The sequence below is a fragment of the Pyrus communis genome, chromosome 4 (assembly GCF_963583255.1).
Source record: "Pyrus communis chromosome 4, drPyrComm1.1, whole genome shotgun sequence".
NCBI classification, from domain to species: Eukaryota; Viridiplantae; Streptophyta; class Magnoliopsida; order Rosales; family Rosaceae; genus Pyrus; species Pyrus communis.
The window spans coordinates 10,366,517-10,390,481 of NC_084806.1; the positions used below are offsets into that span (position 1 = coordinate 10,366,517).

Genomic DNA, 23,965 nt, shown 5'->3' on the forward strand with positions numbered 1-23,965 from the left:
AAAAAATGTGTTCATACACATAAAGTGTCACATCCCGGCCCGGGGCGGATTACTTCCCGGGCCCGCTCCACCACCGTAGCACGATATTGTCCGCTTTGGGCTTACCATTCCCTCACGGTTTTGTTTTTGGGAACTCACGAGCAACTTCCCAGTGGGTCACCCATCATGGGATTGCTCTAGCCCTCTTCTCACTTAACTTCGGAATTCCTACGGAACCCGAAGCCAGTGAGCTCCCAAAAGGCCTCGTGCTAGGTAGGGATGGGAATATACATTTAAGGATCACTCCCCTGGGCGATGTGGGATGTTACAATCCACCCCCCTTAGGGGCCCGACGTCCTCATCGGCACACACGCAGCCAGGGTTAGGCTCTGATACCAAATTGTCACATCCTGGCCCGGGGGGGACCACTTCCCGGGCCCGCTCCACCACCGTAGCACGATATTGTCCCCTTTGGGCTTACCATTCCCTCACGGTTTTGTTTTTGGGAACTCACGAGCAACTTCCCAGTGGGTCACCCATCATGGGATTGCTCTAGCCCCCTTTCTCGCTTAACTTCGGAGTTCCTACGGAACCGGAAGCCAGTGAGCTCCCAAAATGCCTCGTATTAGGTAGAGATGGGAATATACATTTAAGGATCACTCCTCTGGGCGATGTGGGATGTCACATAAAGTGTATAGGTAAATGTTAGTACATATATAAGAAAAACCACTATATAGTACCTAAAAAATTGCCATCAATTAAGTTTATCAAAAGAGAAGCATCAAAAAGTGACGGGTAATATTTGAGCTTGATATCAGAAAAATTGGGTGATCATTATTGATTTCACGAGTTGCATTAAATCTAACAATTAAATGCACTTCCACTTTTGGCGTGGTTATTAATTAAATCTAACAATAATTTCATATATTTTCTTACTTTTGTTAGGTGCTGAGCAAAAATAAAACGCTCTATTTTCCGTTTTGGTGATTTGAATACTATATGTTTTAATAGAACAATACACATTTTTTAGGTTCATATTTCAATAGATGAATATATTATATGTTTTTTAGTATAATGGTATGCTTTTATAAAATATAAAAAATATCTTTCGAAAATATCCACTATTTAAAACCTTGCATGTAACCACTCAAAATATCTGTTATTTAAAATCTCGTATGCAACCACAAGAAATATCCGTTATTTAAAATCTTGCAAGCAACCACGGAAACGAGACCCAGCGAAAGAAATCATGAGGCCACATTTGTTTACGTAGAGATCACGAGGGTTCAATTGACAGTTTGACGTAATGCGATGCAAATCAAACTCCAAATTAAGTGAAGAAAACCAAACCATGTGTTGTGAGCCATTTGAGCTTGACTTCACGTAGATGGAATTGGATCATATTCGGATTCATTTTGTGGGGATCTAAGAGATTCTCATATCTTAGTTATTCATTATGTATCTTGCGATCAGAAATTATTTAATTTATTCTATTTAAAATTTAACACAAATAATATCTGACAAAAACTAATTGTACAATGTACGACGAACGATTAAAATAGGATTTGCTAGGAAGTGGATTTGGAAAAAAATCCTCTTCTCACGTAGATATATAGATTGATCACATCACATCACATCACATGGATGTCCGCGTGTGTCGTTCTAATAACAGCTAATAATACGAGTTAACAGCTAATATGTGTTTGATGTGAGAAATACACGGCCTGCCCTCCACCCAACTTAATCAAGACAAAACCGAGTTTTCACAATGATAATTCTTTATTCCATTGCAAATCTACATGTGGCAGCTGCCAAGCACTACGCGACTTCACTCACTTTCTAACCTAAGTATTTTTGCTCACCGTCATTTATTGTGGTATATACTTATCATTCTACTTATTATTATTAGATAAGTTTGAATTTCGATATTCATGTAGTGGATATGAACAAATCTTAAAATTCAAATTCATCTAACGATGATAAATAGAATATGAATATACATCACACTAAATAATGGTGAGTAAAAATGTACTCTTCTAACTTAGATAATTAAGATAATTCTAGTCTTGCAAGCATTGAATTGTTTTGGTGATTGGATTTTATTTTTTTAATTCAACCTCGACGTCTGTATGCAAAATTCTTGTATAATATAAAATAGTATAAAGTAATGCAATAAAATAATTAAATAAATTCTAGTGGAAGTTTCTTATTACCTGTTATTAAGAGTTGGCACTCTTTAATCATCTTTTCTCTTCACTAATCTTTTTACTCAATTCATGTCTTTTGTTATATTGAGAGATCTGTTGGCATTGGATGTAGAAAGCTCATGTGAGGGTACACACAATATCGGAAAAATAACATTCCAAATATATTTTATATACATGAGAATAGATATGTGACACTACCTTTTTTACACAATTTCTTACAAATATTTTGTAAGGCTCACTCCATAATGTATTTAAATGATCCAAACCATTTATCTTTTAAGTCATCTCTTAAAGATTAGGTCTACGAAAAATCACACAAGTTTGAAATCATATAATTGTTGGATTAAGGATTTAGGTTTTTTTTTTTTTGTAGGACCGAATTCATTAATTTTCTTCACCGCAAATGAATATTTTAATCATTTTAGATTTGTCTTTTTTTTTTTTTCAAGAATGATCTATGAATATTGTTTTAAAATATAAATGACTCGGGTCATTAAAATAAATTTACGGAATAAGGCACACAAAACCTTTGTAAAAAATTATGTAGAAAAATAATGTCACGAATGTGTTCCATTTATATATCCCCAATATTGAAAAGGGGTGTGATATCCACACATCTTATTTTACTTCTCACACACTCTTTTAATTTTCGACCGTCGGATCGAATGAATTAAAGAAAATCAACGGATATAAATTAATAAGGGATGTATAAGAAATAATTTATCCACACACCCCTATTGAAAATAAGGAACTGAGCATGGGAGTTTTGGGTTAGCATTTAATATATTTTTAATGTCCTGAGCTATGAATTGAATTAGTTGTCACATCACTTCGTTTGTTAATGTGGTTTTAAGATCGAAGCTACTGCGTCTGAATTATTCTAATAAAAAGACGTTCTTGTACTCTGTTTGAGGAAGCGAGCTATGGCATCGACGTACAGAAAACCTTTAAATTTTCTTCCAAAAATTTTACTTACAACATTGATAATTTCATAAAAAAAATTATATGGACAAATATTAGAGTACATGTTCTCATAAAAGTGAGGATGGTCCTATAGCACAATTCTCTCAATTTTCGATCGTTAGATCAGATGAATTAAAGATATCCAAATGACAAAAATTTGTGTAGAAAGTAAAAATTAGTGTGTGGACAACACACCGAAAAGCTAATGGTTAAAAATTTTAGAGTATTGCATACTTCGGAGCACCAACTTTTATTAAAACAAAGTTTATACTTTGTTGTGTTGCAAACTATAATAAATAAACAAATTTGTATATATGTTGTTTCACACCTCTTAGGATAGATATATTATTGCATACAACCATTGTATACAACGTGTATTTAACAAAGTTTAAGCGACTAGCATATAAAAGATTACGCGACTAGCTTTCTTGTATACGACGATTTTGGACAAGATATCTTCCCGAGGGCACCATAGAATTCTTCCCATTGTATCGCGTAATTAAGCCAACTGCGTATTTATATACGACGATTCATGACAAGATTTCTTCCCCGAGATCCTAAAACCTAACCATGTTCATAATTTGGTGTGTACAAATCAAAATCCAAGACACACAATCTTACAAGTAACAAGGGCAAGATAGGCCACCCAAGCCGACCAAGGTTTTACAAGATCCTTGTCAAATGGATTCACACGCCGAAAGTACTTTTTAGCAGACGAAAAGAACTCCAAAATGCACCAAACAAAGGAATTGTCCAACCCAAGCAGCCCCAATCCGGAGCACAACAGGATCCCACAAAATGGTCTATGAATTTTGAGCAATGCATTGGACTGTGCATGGAATCCGCCGTCGGGCCAAACAAGCCATGCTGAGAGTCCCATGAGGAATGTGGAGAACAATGAGGGCAGGTTTGAGATTGCATTCACGGGGCTAAAATTAATTTCCTACAACCAAAGGGTTGTTGATTATATTAATTTCCTACAACCAAGGGGTTGTTGATTATGTTTGATATAAAAGTTTAAACGTGATTTTAGGTCCTATAAGCGTTTTATGGAAAAAGTACTTTTGGGAAGCATTTAGGTTTTTATTTTATTTTTTTCCTAACATGTTTATAGTAAAACGCATTTCTAGCAGAAACATTTATTAGCATAAGTGGTTTCTACTTTACTCTATGCATTTTGAATTAAATAATTCCATACATCAGCCTAAGGGTGGGTTCAAAATATTGAAAACAGAAAAGAAAAAAAAAAAGGAAAAAAAAGGAGACTAAACACCGAATTGAAAATAAAAAACCGAACCAAACCTTATTGATTTGGTTTCGGTTTTGGAGGTTCAGAAATCAAATCGAACCGAACCAAACTGAATCCCTTTACACTTTATGAATGTATGCCCATGATGTTTCTTTTGTGAAACTTTGTTGCCAAGTTTGAAACTAAACCTAGGGCTTTTTCAAGGAGCATACTTGGTTCAATTAGGGAGAATATTTCATTGGTTATAAAGGAAAGTTTTGGAAAAGTTTCTCTATTTGTTTGCTTTTTGAATGGATACGGTAATCATTTTTCTTTGCAATTGAGGTTGTTGATAGAATATATTTGGTTTATATGATCTTGTATGTGTACAACTACCTTCCCACATTCCCACATTCCCACTTTCCTTAATTTCTTATTATTAGTCTACTAATGCAAACCTCTTTTCTAAATTCCATATTAAAAAAGATCAAGGTTTATAAAACAAAAAAAAAAACCGAAACTGTACGAAACCGAACCGAATAAAACCAAATCGAAAAAAAAACTGAAAGAAAATTGAACCGAACCGAATGACAATGAACTCACCCCTACGTCAGCCTATATAAAAATACTTATTGAAGAAACTCCCGTACATTTACTTGAGTTTTTTTTTTTTTGAACAAACGATCGAAGAAGAATATTACTAGACCGTAGTAATAAATAACTACATTTACTTGAATTAAAATGGTTATTTTCACTTGAGCATAAAACTTTTTGTTTCTGTTTTTCTTTGCTATTTTTACAAAAACAAATGAGAAAAATATCAGTAGTAAAATTCGTCCCCGGATAAATAAAAAAGAAACTGGATAATAAGCAGTAGGGACAAAATGGTAATTTGATAGCTTCACAAGGCTTGTGTTCCAGTTCCCCTCCTCTTCCAAGTTGCAACCAAATACCGCACATAATATACACACCTTTCTCTTGTACTCACTGCACTGCACAACCGAGGGTCTCCAAAACCTTCGCAACAGAGCCTTCGAACATGGTAATTTCCCTTTTACTCGTCAAATTTTATCCCCACGAATTGTGTATTTTTCACTGATTTTGATCATATGCAGATTGAATCCCTTAGGGTTTTGAAAATTATATTATTATTTACCAGAACGTACCTTGCTAATTAACTCCGATCTGTTATTCGATGCTGTATATTTCAATTTTAGTAAGCTTGTGCTGTTTCACTGCCTTGAAACTTTGAATATTTTCGATTTTTTCGAGTCTTTTTTGTTGCTTATTCAGTATTCTGTTTGGTTGCTGAGAAAATTCGAGAAAATTAGTGAAGATAATAACTTTTGATGTGTTTTGAAATATCTGCATTGTTTCTGAAATCTTTAATTTGAAGATTCATTTTGTATAGTATAGCAATTCCAGTCCTCGAAAGAGGGTCTTGGAAGCAGCACTGATGTTATGCTTCTGATTATTTTCTCTTTTTGTTATGCACCAATTTGTACTTCGTATTTCGCTAGCATGTCTATATGCTGTGATGAAATTCACTTTCTGCTGCCCACTATCAGTTCATCAAACATACATTTGGCATTCCTTGATGATGTGAAATTACAATGTTAAATTGAAATAATATGGTAGTGCTTAACTATAGGAACCTACTACTATATGATGTTTCGTTGGATCGTTTGGGTTTTGTGTCAATCTTACTAGCTTATCGGGTATTCATTGAATTGTAACTAGTAGAAGACTTGTTAAGTACTGGTTTGGTACTGAGGTGCTTTTATAAAAAGTGGGTATCAAAAAAAGCTAAGCTCAAAAAGTTGTTTGGTAAACACTTAAAAACAACTTATGTTCACAATTTTGAGTGAAAAAGTTGAAAACGTGAAGCAGCAAAAATGAGCTTATGCTCACAGCACAGCAGAAGTATTTTTTTTTCAAAGCACAACAATACCAAACCAGCCCTAAGTGGGGGTAAAAATAACGAGAGAAGCTCAGTAGTGTCTCGCACACGTCTTTAACTACTTTAGTAAGGAGGATCTGGTAAAGGCTGGATAACCCTACAATGGTGTGGGTCAGTGGCTTGAGATACACCATTGTCATCTTGAGAGTGTAATAGATTTTGCAAACTTATTCATAATGCATGCATGTGTGTGGAGAAAATAATGGATGTTCATTGTGGAAGCTTGACACACAAGGACTAGAGAACCATGAAACAAGTACTTTTACCATGTTATAGTTAAAGACAATTGCATTGATATGCATGTTGTTTAGAATTTCAATATTCTTTGTAAGAGTTTGAGTACACAAATGTATTCTTTGGTTGACGGAGATTTGGAGCATGTGTGTCTTTGGTGAATTTCGAAATGTTATACAAGGGTGGAGTTGAGTAAGGATTAGAGAGCCATGAAACAAGTACTTTTACCATGTTATGGTTAAAGATGATTGCATTGATATGCATGTTGGTAAGAATTTCAATAATCTTTGTATGAGTTTCAGTACACAATTGTATTCTTTGGTTGATGGAGATTTTGGAACATGTGTGTCTTTGGTGAATTTCGGAATGTTATACAAAGGTGGAGTTTAGCTCATCTTTCTTTTGGTACATGGGATGTCAAGGTCACATTCGTAAACTTGTTGGATGAAGATGAAATATAGTATGCACAATATATAATATGAGGGTGTGTTTGGAGCGAGATTTAGGCTTACATGTCAGTGACAGGTCCAGTTGGGCATAAAAGAGCCCATACCATGCAGCCCTTTTGTTGCCTTTGGGGGTCAAAATAGAAGCAGTTAAACTACAGTCCCTTAACATTTATCAGCTGAGAATGGTTTCTTCCTGATAAATTTCCCTTCATATGAACTGACTATATATTTAATCTAATTAAGCACCATAATATGTACAATTGTTATACTATTGATGACAATTTGGTGAAGTAGCTCATCCATTTCTTTTTGGCAGGATGATACAGATGACCCAAAACAAAGCACTGCTGATATGACTGCTTTTGTGAGTTCTGGTTGTACTTTCTTTTGTTTATTCATGTTAGTTTGTACTACTTCTATTGCCCATATGGATGAGTATTGAGCATGTTGAGGCTGATGAGTATGTGGCTCTAAGTAATGGGAATCTTGACGGCAGAAATATATTTAGAATTGAATGATGAAGATATTTTCAGTTAGTTAATATGATTAATTTGTTGGTTTTCCCACTATTCATAAAACTATCATATGTTGCAATGCTAAGAGGGGTTTTTTTTTTGTTTCTCAATTATTGCGTTTACTCCGTATACTTGGTGGCTTTGATGGCCGTATGTGTACATTAATTTTGTCAATCCATTTGCGTAGTAGTATGATAGCAGAATTTTATACTGCAATCGAAGTCCCACCCTTTGCTTAAGCTTTCGTTTGTTTTTTTCAGGTACAAAATCTTCTTCAACAGATGGTGAGTTTGTTATTCATTTGTGACGTTTTTTATTTGAAATGAAGTTCAATGGACTGTGTGGCTTATGTTTTGAGATTTGCAGCAATCCAGGTTCCAGACAATGTCCGACTCCATCATTACAAAGAATATCCTTTTTGCTTACTAATTTCAAAATTGATATTATTCTACACTGATTTTACGAAGTATTTTATTGTAGCTTTGTTATATGATATTAGAGAGGAAAATTATTAAGTTGGTGCTGGCATTTGAATTTGGTCCGTTTGGCTGTCCTAGATTTAGCGTATGAGAACATCACATAAGAATCTTGAGGAATGTTATAGATTATGATTAATCCAATCATCTTTCGTGTTTTCTGTCAAATTCTTCAGTTGGTGGACTTTGTGATTGGTGATACCTGTCATATTTAGACTTGATTAATAAGGTTAGATGTGTTCTTTTAATTGTTGCGGGAAGCATGTCCGTTTGACCCTTATCTAGTTGTTTATCACATTGGATTTATTCTATGTGCATTGCGCGGGACTTGTAACTTCGTAGATCGCATTGCTTTGGATTAAGCTGGTTCTTGTTTCCTTGACCTTGATGCACTTGATGAGATGGGCAGCAGGATCGACGAGCTGGAGCAGAGCATCAATGACCTCAGAGCTGAGATTGGAGTGGAAGGATCACCATCTCCTTCAGCCTCGTCCAAGCCAAATATAGAGCCCAAGTCAGCGGATGATTCAGCCAAGGAGTAACTATGTCATGCTGTGTTAGTACTTGTTTTAATCGATAGGATGTGTTTACCGCCTGATTTTGAGTGTTCGTTTTGTTGTTTTTGGTTCGAAACTATCCTGTATAGATGATATCTCGGAGCAGATCTATACTCCATGGATTTGTGAACAAGACCAAATGATTCTCATTTTCTGTCCGTCTTCGAATTTCGAATTCCTGGCTCGTTTGCCTGAATTTTCCCCATTTATATTTGAAAGCCCTGGCGTGAGGTGTCTAGCGTAATTCTTAGGACTCACCTAGTTGTGCTTCACACGATCGAATCCCCTTTATTATAATACTATTGGAGTATCCTATTTTATATCACACAACTTGTAGGACTTATCCAAATGTGGTGCGTACGGTATTTTAAACGAATAATGTAATCTTGGGTTTTAACTATTCCACCATAACGTAATTGATTGTTGTGGTCCTGATTCCCAAATGTTGATTCTTAGAGAAAATTGTAGTAATGATTCTTCAATTTTAATCCAATTGGAGTAATAGTTCATTGACTAAAATTTCATGACTATTGATCTATCAACTCAACTAAACATATAGCTACAGTATTTTTCGTCAACTTTGTCAAAACTTTCATCAAAATGAGTTGTGCGCCATGCACGTAAGGTTAGAATCAAGAAGCAAATATGAAAAACTAAATGAAAAAAATTGTAAAATGGTTCCTTAACTTTAATCCAATTGGAGAAATGGTCCCTCAATTTTAATCTAATTGAAGCAATGTTCCCTGAACCCAATTGTAGCAATAATTCTTCCAACATAACTCATTTTGACGAAAGTTCTAAGGGTGTTGATGAAAATGACCATAACTGCACATTTTAAGGAGTTAAGAGACTAATAGTTAATAATTTTTAGTTGATAGACTATTACTCTAATTGAGTTAAAGTTAAAGCATCATTGCTACAATTTCCTCTGATGCTTATAGTGGTTTATGGAAGGCTAATGCGACAAAGACATATGAAGTGTCGATTTGATTAGATTGTATTGCATCTCACAAAAGGCTTAAATCATCGCCATAATTGACAATTGTGTGCTCTCACTGTCACCGAGTTCGACCTCCCTCGAGTGCTTTACTGCATGTGGATGGCAATGAGATTTCCATACGGAAAAAGATCCGGTGAGGATCATTTTCCTATGGATTCTATGATCTCATCCATTCATCGTAAATTGTATGGTCAGAAATCATTTTAAAATTTAAAATTTAAAATTAAATATGAATAGTACTTAACAAAAATTAACCACTTGATATACGATGAACGGATGAGATCACGGGATGCTTAGGATCCGGGGATCCTTTGCCTTTCCATACCATCGTATTAAAATGCCAATTACAATGCGCTGGCTTTGTGACCGTTGGCAAACACTATCATCATATGATTAATGCTTTGACAATAACAATTTTAATTGTGATCCAGTTTTCTTCAATGGAGCTTATAATTAATCGATACGAAACTTGAATGATTGAGATTGAAAATAAATATTAAACAGTCGTGAAAATCAAATTTAATGGCTAAAACACCCTTCAGTACTACTGAGCACTGAAATCACATCGTCCAGTTGTTGTCCTACTTTTGAAATTTAATGTATAAAAAGAGCTGTCATTAATAGTCCAAAATACAGAATAGCTATTTTAGAGTATTGATAGCAGTTGCTTATATCAAATGTTTGTTTGTTTGTTTTCGAAAGAAAACATTTCTCTTGATAACTAACTAGATGAATAAATGAAGTCAAATTGTCTGGTATGAAAAATAAATTCATTTTGGTGAAGGTCGCATGACCCTTCGTACTAACATTTTCCCAACAAATAAAGTACCTACCCTTTAATTAATATCCACCCAAATTTGGTAATTTCCCATCATTTCCCTCTTTTTTTTTTCTTTTTTTTCTTTTTTTTTTCAAAATTAAGTTTAGGGCAAGATTTGGCTATTCTCACTGTCAACGTTAGAATATACACACAATCTCAAGACAAAAAGACATACGCATGATACATAATTTTACGTATGAATTTATGGATCGTGCACAAACGAAAATTACTATCCGCATAAATCAAACTTGGATTAAAGATCAACCACAAACACGCCTTTACCAATAGAATTGACTGGTATCACTAGTTATGTATAATCATGCGTACATTATTATTTGACACGTGACACTCAGAAAATACGTCACGAAAAAAACAACAGCCGAAATTAAAGTTTTGCATCAAAGTCTCATTTGCTTTATGAAAAAAATCCAATCATGTTGTTAGATTCTTGTTTGGACCATAACAGGACAGTTGTACACTGCAAGATACAGATCACACACCGCATTATTGCCGTCCAAAAAGTCACATCCCGCAAATGCCCTTTACAAGTTTACAACCCATTACGCGTTTACTCGAATCCGAATTTTATCACAAATAATATCATTATTTTCTCTAATTTTCATCACAAATAATCATCTGGGTACCAATTAAAATATAAAAATGGATGACCAACAATGCACAAATAAATAATTAAATAAATAAGTAAACAAGAGTGGTAAATTGGTATTTTAACATTACAATATAACAATAATCTCTTCAGGTATTTAACACACAATCACCAACTAGACTCATTAATTATATAATTTTTTAAAAATAATAACAAAAAAAAGAAGGTGGAAATTAAATTATAAAAAATAAAAATTGAAATTAGCGCCTGCAGCGAGTAATGGAGCTACAGCCGCGACGATAGGGATTTGCCTGAGCCCCAGGTCGGCAGTTGTAGTAGGACGCGCCACGTCGCGAGCAGGGGACAGTGTTCCTCCTCAGCGCACCGTAGCTAATGTACCTCCTCGTGGCTAAGATGCGCCGGTTGATCTCCGAGTCCATCTGCATCTCCGCATCCTCGTCCTCGTCAGCTATCAGTCCCCCCGCCGCCGATCGCGCCGAACCCCAGCTCAGCTCACCCAGCTGGTGGCCGCCGCTGAAATCAACGGCCGAAGCCGAAGCAATCACTACCAAATGGGCGGCCATGATTGCGCAGATGAAGATGCAGGCAAAGAGTGATGGAGTTCTTGAGCTTGAGCTTCCCATTTTTGTTTTTTTTTTCGGTTTTTGTCTAAAATATCAAGTTTCTGAGAGGCAGTGGTTTTGCTGAGTGGCTTGGGGGTTTATAAACCTAGTGACCGTTGGAGAGCAAATGCCACTGGGTTTGGGAGTAATTACGGGGAGATGCCACTCTACTGACCGTCTTTGTAAGAATGTCAATGACTTTATGGCCGCCCGCTGATCACGCTTCTTTTGACTATATTTGTACATATAATTTGGGAAATTAATAAAACTGCCATTTATATTCTTCTTAATTTGGGTTGGTATACGCATTTATATTCCTTTTTAATTAACAACAGCATCGTAATGAATGGAGTGTTCAAAGGGACGAAGAGACATGCTTCGACGTTAAAAAATACGTGAAGAAATATGTTGAAAACGTCATATGTCAGACGATGAAATGACGAAATATTTCGTGTGTTAAAAGATGAGTTTGGGTTGTTGGAGAATATATAAAATCTGTCAAGTGATTAGATTGATTTGCTGCAATAACTGAAAGAAAGAATGGAGATTGTCATAATATTGAATTCAAATATTCAAATCAAAAGACTGAAGCCAACCATCATGTTTGAGAAATACTAAAGAGGTTCTCGTAAAATGTAACTTTTTATGAACTTTTTGTTACCTTATAATTTAACTTCAATTTTTATATTAATATTATAAAATATTATGCCAAAAACATAATCTGACAAAGAATCCATGAATAGTTATATTTTTGAGCGAATCTCTTTATCATCTCTTAACTTGTAAATCAAAATTTAATAAGTTCGGAAATCTCCAGCACAAGTCTTAAATGGCAAAAACTTCGTACCAGGCTTAAATATAAGGTAATGAATAAGTAATGATCCATGGTAAATTCCATGCTTACCATGCTTATAAGAAATTTACATGAAGAGTTAAAAACTTTTTGATCACTATGTTTTGGATTGAAATCGAAATCTATATTGGTCATTGTATACCCAATTTAGTTAATTTGGTCATTTGAAATGTCAAATTGGTAATGTTTGACAACAAAATGATGAAATTGGCTTAAAAGCGCACGCACCATTTTTTTGTTTCAAAACAAGGTAGATTTTGAGGTTTCACCTGTCAGACTACATGTATGTCCAGATTTTGCTTTGGATGTAGGTCATAGTGTAAAAACTCACAACTTTTTTTTAAGACTGATCAAGTTTAGTTTATTATTGCGAAGTTCTGTGTCATTGAGACATTTTGTCAAGAATTTGGTGTCCCTATCGACTTTTGTCAAGCTATGTTGTCGAGCCTTGCCAACATATGTTAAACAATGATGTCGAGGCCCATCAAGTATCACGTTTCGAGCATTGTCGATATATGCTAAACATGCATTTTATCGAGTACTTGGTAGGTACTACCAGGTCTCATGCTAAACTAACATAGAGCTCATGAAAGACATTTCGAGTTACTTCCCGTATTTTAGGGTCATGGGAGACTAGAACCCAACTGGTCCCTTAATGGAACCGCCATTGTCCCACCTAATTTTAGAGAGGCGACATTGTACACATGACTATCTTCTAGGGTGGTGCTATTCACACACCTTTTTTAACTTTCCACACACCCTTTGTTGTCCGTCTGTTGACCATCTTCATTCATTCGATCCGCCGACAAAAAAAATAAGAGAGATGTTTGAAGTAAAAAAATGTGTGTGGATAGCATCACCCATCTTCTAAAATACAATGCCTACAAAGATTTTTAACCCTTCAAGTATGTATAAATTACGTTCTACGCATTTTGTCGGACTCTCATGTCACTGGTCTAGCTGAGCCCAAATCCTGTAACGGGTCCAGAACAACACACGCGCCCAACCGCGGCATAAAACTTTGGGGCAATAGGGTTTCGTCTAATGGGCCCAGTTTATAGTTATCACTGTCGCACTCCTCCTCGGCATATAACGAACGCAGATTTTTGTTTTTGGGATTGGGAGTTGAGGGTTTTGGATTAAATTCAGTGGTGTTTGTGTGTGGATGCAGGTCGGCGACGAACAGGCTGATCACCTCCAAGGACCACGCTTCTGTTCAGATCAACGTTGGGCATTTGGATGAGCATGGCATCTACACTGGCCAATTCTCCACCTTCGCTCTGTGCGGCTACGTCCGTGCTCAGGGTCGCCTTCCTTCCTCTGATTATATTTGTGTTTTCGTTATATTAGTTTCATTGGTTTTCGTTATTTGCTTTGTACGGCTGCATTCTGTGCTGTATTACGAAGGCTACATTCGAAGTCCACATCGAGTAAAATAACATACAAATCTCACACGTTGAATGACTGGCTGCGGTCGGAAATCCTAAACTATGCCAAAACAATGACCATTTTTTCAGCTATGATTTTATTACATTAAGTTCCAATTGCAAGTTTGCAACTACAGTTTTTGAAATTGTTCAATTACTGAGAAATTTAAACCTAAGTACGAAGTTGTTCGATTATTCTGATATTGGGTTACGGCGGGTTTGTTTGATTAGGTTTTCATTTGTACTTGAATGTCAATTAGTGTGTATTTTTAATTTTGAATCCGTCATTGGCAATTTGGCATTCCATTTGTTCTGCTCAGATTTCCCTTGCACACTTTCACAAGAACGATAATAACAATCGCAGTAGATATGAATTAACATATATAGATTAACAGAAACATCCCAAATCATGAAAAACAACTCAGATCAAGAATTTGCTGAAATCAGCCATATGCTTCGAAATCAAGAAACTAATGAAGAGCTAAGAACAGTAACACTTGAAAGAATAGCAGAATCCATGGACAACCTAGATATCTTCCCACGAATTAAAGTTCCCAACAACATCGTCAGAAATCGCATCTGTGGAGCAAAAAATAATCGAGAAAAATATGGAGGCGATATGTGGATTCTAGGGTTGAAAGGACAAAATTACCCTCGAGTAACACCGGAACTCCTACGCACGAGCAGTGGACAATCATCCCTCAATCAAGTCAAAAGTGCCCAAAATAGGTATTTATTCAAAACCTATTTCATCCATCTTCATCAAATCTTCTCCACAAGGTAACCTCTAAATAATTCCTTTTTAATTAGCTACAAATCAAGAACCTAACCCACAAAATCATCTAAGTGGCCGGTCCTTCCTCTTCCAAGGGAGTTGGCCACACCCTCATATAAACCCCCTCATTCTGTCCAAAACTCAACTCCAATTCTCTTACTAAATTATCTAAATTCTCCAAACACTTTTCCCTCAAAATTCTAACTTTGACATTGAAGGTTCTTCGGCCAAAGCCCCCCATTCATCATGAGCACTTGAGTCTCTTAGCCTTGACCTAAGGTGTTATTTGTTTTGTAGGTGCAATTTTGTCCAAAAACAAGGAGGAAGAAATTTGCATCCACAAATTGGTGTTTTCATTGAGAGTTGAGTCACACACTTATAAAAGACTCTCGCATCTAAGGTTTTTGTTTCCTTGCTTATTTGTAGATTTTTTGTACGTTCTTATTCTAGGAATTTTTATTTCTAAAAATTCTTTGATAAAACGTAAAAGAACAGTACAAGGACAAGAGATTCGAAAACCTCGATGAACGAAAATTCCAACGTTCAAGGATTAGGACCGCGGCTATCTACAAGGCTCAACACAACGATGAGTGGAGCGGCACCACCCCTACAGGGCACCACCGTGGCAACCACCACGATAGCCACCACGGTGGGCACCCTTGGCAAGGCCTACGGCGTTACAACGACGGCCCAAGCCATCCCATTCATGCCCACACGGGCCCAAGCCTAAGGTGAGACGGCCTTAGCCACTCAAGCCCGACGCGAATCCAAAGCGTTGCCAAGCCGAGCCCTAGCCTCGCACCCATGTGCGCCACACGCTGAGCAGCCCACTTTTGTGGCCCAGCCTGCTTCCATGGTCTAGTCTGCTTTTGCGGCCCAATCTACTCCCGTGACCTTCCAAGTAGCCCAAGTCGGTCCAAGATTAGTTCAACTGTCCCAGCTTCAAATTTTTGTGCCGACGATTAAACCGGGGGCATTTTCACTTCATTTCTTTGAGAATTTGACATTTCCCAACTCAAACCTCACACCCGGAGTCCACTATACTTCCGCTACTCAAGGAGACGCATTCTGTCCAAGCCCTTCCATCCCGCATGGTGAACAACATTATCCTAACAAGTCATAGAGTTGACAAATGCCCTCGTGCAACAGACGACCTTGGTGAGTCAGCTATTACAGCGTATCAAGATGCAGCTTGCCTCAGACGAGGTGTCTCGAAGAAGGATAAGGGCAGACAACGAACCTCTCCAGCAGCGTCCTGGCAAGCAGCCACTCGACTAGCCACGAATCGAGCGTTGGGGCAGTTTACATTCTCGATTGTGCCCTTGAGATAGTAGATACTCCCGTTTTACGCGCGGAAGAGCGTGCATTCTCGACTAGGCTAGCAGACTAGTATACATGCACGGTTGGGGCCACCTTCTGATAATCAACATGAGCGAACTTTCAGGCAAAATGTTCATTCACAGCAATGCCTGCAAAGAGCATCCTCCACCTCACATTGGAGTAAGCATCACAGCGGACGGAGAGAAACAGTCACTCAATTCGGCTTAAGTTTCAACCAGCAGCCTGTGAGTTACTTGCTCGCCTGCTAAGAACATACCACATGCACCGCAGTTGCGACATAGACGAGCCGAACACATGGAAGAATAGCTTATACTAACAGGTCACGACCAGGGGCAACCAAGAGCTCCGTTACCCAACAAAGATAAATTCAGGAAGAAATTGAGAGGCTCCTAACCGAACGATTGCGCGATTTCCAACGTAACGAAGCTACTGACGAAACGCTCTGACGAGACATGACCAACATAAGCGGGTCATCTTTCAATGACAAGATTGAGCAGACGAGACTATCCCATATAGATTGTCGAATACAAAGATTACTTCTGTTTTGACAATGGTAGCAGCTCAGCCTAATGGCGTGCTGAGGGTAAACGAGTACCAGAATGATACACTAGCCCAACTACCAAAAACCGGGGGTAGGTCTTGTTCCTAACATTCCAGACGATTCAACATTGAAGCAACACATTACTAGTAGCCGAGCATCACAGACCTAGTGGTCCAATTCCTCCTACTGCGCATAACCTGGCCCAAGCCACCCTTAGCTCTACTTTCATAGTCGTGCCTATCTGTTCCACGGCTCCCGACAGCCATTGATATATCACCATGGCTCATAACTGTGCCAATCTTGCACCACGACTTCTAGCCGTGCCGATTTTGCCCTGTGGCTCGCGCCAACCAAGCCTCAAAATGGCACATAACGAAACATCTAATGATGGCGTAATAATTCTTGGAGCAGCTCACTGCACTTACACCTTTACGTGGGTTTCACAAGTAGTTCGCCAAACAAGACCTCGCATTCTGAGGATTATTTCAGTTGTCTAGCAGTCCAACTTTCCTCAGCTGCACTCATGACAACGACTTCTATGTTATCCAGTGCGAGAGGGTAAACCATTTCCTCGACACCCATCGGGTAAGCTCTTAAGTGCGAGATGATAAACTAATTGCTCTCTAGTGCGAGAGGGTAAACCAATTCCCTGACTCCCATATGGGTCTGCTCTCCAGTGCGAGAGGTTAAACTAATTGCTTTCTAGTGCGAGAAGGTAAACCAATTCCCCGACACCAATATAGGTCTACTCTCCAGTGCGAAAGGTTAAACTAATTGCTCTCCAGTGTGAGAGGGTAAACCAAGTCCCCGACACCCATATGGGTAAGCTTTCCAGTGCGAGAAGGTAAACTAATTCCCCGACACCCATCTGGGTAAGCCCTCCAGTGAGAGAAGGCCACATAGCTCAAAAGATCGAATGCTCGAACACCAACTACGCATCGAATGGTTAGAGGGCATCAACCACTTCGCACTTTCGCTTATCTGACACTTCATCTTCAAAAGCTTCGATCTTGGTAGCTCTATCCTTGATTGCTCCATCTGTGACAACTGAGAAATCAAACTCAAGCAATTTTTTCATTTTTGGAAAGTAGCTCAAACGAGGCATCACAAATCGTAGCCTATGCCACGCCACCTCCTTAGCCCATGCCAAGCTAGTCCTTGGCTTCAGTTAAGCCGAGCAGTACAAGTGATGGCCCTTGCCACACCTCCTCCTTATCCCAAGCCAAAGCCGACTCCTGGCCCCTACCAGCCGACATGCCGCACCACCCCGACGGCTGCCCTGAGGCAGCACTACACAAGAAGAAGACAAGGATAATTAAGTTTTTCTTACATTGGTGCGGCACGAAGAAGACAAAGAAATCAACGGAAGACGGTCATTTGCACGGGTAAGCAAAGAAGAGTGCTAGGGGAGGGGGAACAAATATCTTCTAGTTTTCTTTAATTCTTGTAGGGATAAATAATTGCCCTCCGAGGTTGATTTAATTCCTTACTTAAGGTAGGCTTAAATAGGCTTTGGCTTTGAAGGCGATTTATTTCCTTTTCCTAGAAGAATCTAATTCCAAGACCAAGCAAATCTGCATCAAAACTAGAGATCTCTACACCTGCTGCCCCTTCTTGCGAGCAGCCCAACTGGTGTGGGGCATTTGTGGAGCACAAAATAATCGAGAAAAATATGGAGGCGACATGTGGATTCTAGGGTGAAAAGGACAAAATTACCCTAGATTAATACCAGAACTCCTACGCACGAGCAGTCGGCAATCATCCCTTAATCAAGTTAAAAGTGTCCAAAATACATATTTATTCAAAACCTATTTCAACCATCTTCATCAAATCTTCTCCACAAGGTAACCTCCAAATCATTCCTTAATTAGCTAATTAATTGATTTATTATTCAATTAATTTACTAATTAGCTACAAATCAAGAACCTAACCCACAAAATCATCCAAGTGGTCGGTCCTTCCTCTCCCAAGGGAGCCGGCCACACCCCTATATAAACCCCCTTATTCTCTCCAAAACTTAACTCCAATTCTCTTACTAAATTCTCTAAACACTTTTCCCTCAAAATTCTAACTTTGGCCAAAGCCACACCCCCTACCCCCCCAAAATTCATCGTGGGCGCCTGAGGCTCTTGGTCTTGACCTAAGGTGTTATTTGTTTTGTAGGTGCAATTTTGTCCAAGAATAAGGAGGAAGAAATTTACATCCACAACAGCAAGAACAACTCTGATGAATTGCAGCAACTTACAACACCAATACGAATCACTCAAGCATCAATAGCAGCTGAACAAGTCAGCATCGGATCGGTGATGAACCATTTCCGGAGATGATACCATATTAACTATGGAAATCAAAGGAAAACCTTATGAGAAATTTAAGAGAAGCTTAGAGAGAAGAAAGAAAGCGAAAGCTTTTATATTGAATATTTTGAAAGAAATTACAAGATGAATAGCAAATGCCTTACAAGTTTGTTTTTGTAGTAAAACTAACTATAACAGGATTACAATACTACCTTTCTTATATTACACCAGTTTTTAACAAAATTAATCCATATAACCAACTTATAACAACCAAATATTTTATCTATTGCCCACATGTACATTATGGTTATTAATTTTTACATAGTCAAGCATTGCTACCAAGTCAATACTCAAAACAAATTTTGTGGTATTTGACATGTATATTTCCATATTTGGCAAAATTTCCATTTTGAGTCAAAGTTGGTTTTGCTAAATCCAGATAAGATATGAGAATTGTTATTAATATTTCAAAAATCTCATTATACACTCCAAATTTTCTATATTAGAGCAGCTCCAGCGGGAGCTCCTGCTCGAGGGACGGGCTCCGGAACAGGGCTGGATTGCCCGAGGGAGGAAGTCCAGCATTGGCTGGCGAGGGAGCCCGAGCAGGCTCGAGTGCCAGGCCCGTCGATTCGTGCCAGCCCGAGCGCCCGAAGGCAATCTAACGTCAGGACGACGTCTCCACGCTTTTTGAAGGCCACGGAGGTTGCTGCTGCTGTTCGGGGCAGCCATGGCACTGGTGAGCCTGAGCTCGCTTCAAGGCGGCCACGAGAGCATTAGAGATGGGGGGCTCCATGCCGAGACTCATGTTTTGGGCAGTGAGCAACCGCTCCAGAGCCACACTGAAGCAGAGCTCCATAGCTCGGCACTGCAGAGGGTGGGAGGAATTGGGGTGATATTGGATGCATGCTTGGCGGAGGAAGCCAGTGGGGGAGGACAAAAGGGTTCCGTCGACCCACTTCGGCAGAGACAAAGGCAGCAGCAGCAAATGAAATCAACGGTGGAGATGCAACTGTTAAGACAAGTTTTGTGAAAAAAAAATACTATTATTTTTTAAATAAAAAAAATACTATTATTTTATTGCCTAGTGCCAGGGCTATTCAAGTGCAACGGTGGAGATGCAAAAGGCAGTTACTGTTCATTAAGGGCAGTTACTGTTCATTAGGTGGATTAAATAGTGAATAGCCTGGGGGGAGGGCTCCCACGCTGGAGTTGCTCTTAGGAAAAAAAAATACACTTGTAAGACCAACTCCAATGGTGGGCTAAAAGCCAAATTACCCCCAAAAATTTCCCCCCAAACCCACTCCAACCCAATGGGAAATTTTGGGCTAAATGCTAAATGCTAAACCAATGCCAAATTCCCCCCAAAATTTAGCTCAGAAATCGGAGTGGACTCTACCCAATATTTATCGGAATTTAAATTTTTTAAGATTAAAATGTTCGTAAAATTAATTTATGATAGTCTACATATATATATTTTTTTTAAATTTAATTTAACAAAAAAAATAGCCTAAGTTCATTCTTTAATAATCCCGGGCCAAAATTTTAGGCTAGAACAGTTTGAGCAGAAAAGCTGTTTCTGGGCTAAAAGCTAAATTTTCCGGGCTAAAAAAATTTGGCTTTTAGCCCAACCATTAGAGATGGTCTAAGAAGTGTAGAATGAAAATTTTGAAGTACCAATAACACTTCTCTAAGATATTTTAAGAGAGTCTTGTTTTTGTGTCACCCAAATTATGCCGGTTGCTTGGCTTCTTATGCATGCCTGGCTTTATTATTCCACTTTTGGCCCTATGACAACCCTATAATGTGCCTTCACTTGTTCTTTTTGAACAGGGTAGTTTCGGCATTTTGCATCAGTTTACTGAGTGGATGGACCCTGCCACTTGTAATTATACACGTTGCGGCACCACGTTGTTGGTAAGCAAAGCAAATGGTTGGCCGGAGGTAATCCACTTTTTCGTATGCCCAAATGATTTTGGCCTTTCGTGAATTCATGATAAACCGCAATGGTCGTAAATAAAAAATTGATAAAATTGATATTCAGTCACGAAGAAAAATTTCATCATAAAACACTGCATGTCTATGTTGATAAAACTTGTGATATATATATATATATATATATAATTTAATATTATTTTATTTATTTATTTGTAAGTTAAATATTTTAAATTTATTTCTCACCAATACATGTTTTAACCAAATTATTATGACTGACTTATTACTTAATAAAAATATCTCGTTGTATTGAACGAATAAATAAAAGATCTTAGACACATCTTACAGATCATGAAAGAATACAAAGCAAATTAAGTGAGTAGGCGTTACCCTTTCCTCTCTTAGTCCAGTCAACAAGGCATCCATCAAAGCCAAGAATGCTACATATAATGCCAAATCAAATTCCTCATCACTTCCAACCTTTTAGATCAATTTTTTTCATCCGCAAGATATTTGTGGAACATATAGTTATTTCGAATATTTTGGATTAATCTAGCTCTTTTATGTACAAACAATATTTTAATATTATGGGAAGGAGGAATTAAACCTATGACTTCATATACAAGAATAAATGTTCTTAATCTACCAGCTCCTGCCATAACTACAGCCAGAACGATCAAGGAAGACCGAAAATCATGATTCCATGCATGCACACGCGATCGGAGATTGCAGGGAGTGACCAAGAGAAGCCAAAGCATCTTCTGTGGACTTTACCTCTCTAAAAACATTACTGAAATTCGTCTATCTTTTTGGTAAAGGTTTATTAATAAAGGGAGTGAAACTGCTGTCTGTTTTGATTTTCTCCCAAGGAAACAAGAGTGCGTTGTGGAACAAAGAACACAACACAACAGTCAAGACCCAATTTTTATTGCATAATGATAACAATTTATACAGACTGTCAGAGTATTATCCAACAGTCAATCACCAAACAAACCCTTCGACTACTTTAATTAATTAGCTTTCCCTAAACCCTAACCAAACCAAACCAAAAATCAACCTGCAGAAACATACAAACGCACACAAATGAACACAGAACCAAAGTCAACACAAACACTTCCAGCACGCTGCACAAACTAGTCCAAGGACTACGTGTCCCTCATTTCAAACACATTACGGTTTTTAACAACGATGTCATACATGTGCATGGACTTGAAATTGTTGAAATCCATGGGGAGAGAGATGAGTTCGAGGGTGGATCGTTTGTGGAGCCGAAGAAGGTCCGGATCGTCGTAGTATCACTTCCAACCGAGCGTGGACAGCTTGCGTTCAAGCACGGCGTAAGAGCTGATGACCTCATCAGTTGGAGTGTGGACGAGCACCTTACGCGGCCGGGCGTTGGAGCCTTGCAAGGAATCCGTCCCGTCCACCAACCGGACGACGCCATTCTTGAAAACCCAAGCCCCAGACATGTTTGGTGATGAGAAGGTTAACCAACTAAGTAGGAAAAAGCTCGTAGGGAGGAGTGAGAATGTGTTGTTTGTATGAGTTTGGGATGTAGAGTACGTGTATTTATAGGTAAAATGAAGTGTCGTGAGGTTAAATTTTGGAGAGATGAAATTACATATGGGCATGTTTGGATGTGGGTATAGTAGTGTAGGTTCCACTTGATTGTGGGGGAGTCTTTGTACGGGAATCGCATCCCCTCCAGATCCAAAGAAACTGAGCTCAAGGATCAAATGATCGGGACCATTGAAAATTGATCTAATGGCTACAATTATTATAACTTTTAGAGGACCTTCTGTTGTAACCGTTGGATCAAATTTCAATGGTCCAGATCATTTGATGAGTGGGCTCAATTCCTTTGAATCTGGAGGGGATCCGGTTCCCTTTGTAAGAATACAATAAGGATCAGGTGTTTGGGACATGCAGCCATGGACCAGTAGCAATCACCTATCTAAGTGTGGGCATTTCATATATCCGATAGGAGAATCCTTGTGTTTTATTTCTTCAATTTTTTTCCTCCCTAAGGCTTTAACCCCACATTGGGAATCTTTGTTTTGCTTGTGGAAAAATATTAGGATGGAGACTTATTCTCGAGAAAGCTTATTAGCAAGCTATACCGATACAATAGAAAATGATCATGATTTGAACATTTTGGCTTTGGGGCATAAATACATGGATATATCAATATTTGTATTCAATACCAAGTTGAGCATATGTTTTAAGAATGTTGTTCCAGATGGCCTTGCCAATTTGAGTTATAAAATAAATCTTGGGTGATGTTATTTTGAAAATTCATCTAAATGATTTGGAGCTCATTTATTTGATTATATGATCGAAGTCTCTAGGACTCGAACTGTTTGTAATAATTTATTGAGTTAGTTTTGGGTTATATACCACCTTATGTTGAAACCCACAAAAAAAAAACCTATAACTAAATAAAAGACATGGAAGATTACCATCTTATCCTCGAGAGCTTATTTCTTTTAGATTTTATAAGGCCCCTTATAGTCCATAGTTGATTTTGAGGGTTTAGGGTTTTAGAAGTTGCATTTTGTGTTTAGGGTTTACAATGTTCTTAGGAGGAGCTCAGGGCTTGGGGTGTATGTTTCAGGTTTTGAGCGGAGCCCAAAATCTGGGGACTAGACTCTACGCCCTAAGAGATTAACGTAGTCAATTCTTTTTCCGCTTATGCATGCATATTTGTCAGAACACATTGGGAAGGTTAATGGCCATGGCCCTTATGATGGTAGGGTTGGACAGTATTGTCAATTACACTAGCAAATTTAGTTTGACTTTTCAACTAGTACGTAAACTGAAAATACGGTATTCTAGGTTAAAATTCAAAAGAATTTTGTATTTAAACTAAAAGCTCCTTATTTTGTACGGGGATCGGCTAAACGCGATTGGATGTTGATGGGTTTTGAGGGAGAGTTCACGCATGGTGTTATATTCACTTGCCTATGTAAGCTACCTCGGCTCTTAAATTTTAAGGACTATGTGCGAAAATGAATTAGAGGTCTTCAAATTACGAATTTAATTTTTTTTATTTTCAATTTTTAGTTTTGCTTTCTATAAATTCTAATAGCACAAACAAATATAACAAATCAACTGACAGAAAGGTGAACTATTTTTTTCTTAATTACTTAAAGGTCCAACCACTTAGTATACTACAATT

General features: G+C 37.9%; 2 protein-coding genes and 1 pseudogene across 2 annotated transcripts; 1 reads left to right on the forward strand and 2 right to left on the reverse strand.

Moving 5' to 3' along the window:
• Positions 1–5,268: 5,268 nt before the first annotated feature.
• LOC137731967 (heat shock factor-binding protein-like) lies at positions 5,269–8,722 on the forward strand. The gene is made up of 5 exons (XM_068471238.1): positions 5,269–5,419; positions 7,337–7,384; positions 7,796–7,819; positions 7,902–7,944; positions 8,405–8,722. The coding sequence occupies exons 1-5, from the start codon at positions 5,417–5,419 to the stop codon at positions 8,551–8,553; spliced, it is 267 nt and encodes an 88-aa protein (XP_068327339.1). The 5' UTR covers positions 5,269–5,416; the 3' UTR covers positions 8,554–8,722.
• A 2,361-nt stretch (positions 8,723–11,083) lies between these two features.
• On the reverse strand, positions 11,084–11,703 carry LOC137731525 (protein RALF-like 33). Its single transcript, XM_068470650.1, has one exon. The coding sequence runs from the start codon at positions 11,637–11,639 to the stop codon at positions 11,256–11,258; it is 384 nt and encodes a 127-aa protein (XP_068326751.1). The 5' UTR covers positions 11,640–11,703; the 3' UTR covers positions 11,084–11,255.
• Positions 11,704–21,490: 9,787 nt separating this feature from the next.
• Positions 21,491–22,309, reverse strand: LOC137731526 (flowering-promoting factor 1-like protein 1; annotated as a pseudogene).
• Between the last annotated feature and the right edge of the window lie 1,656 nt (positions 22,310–23,965).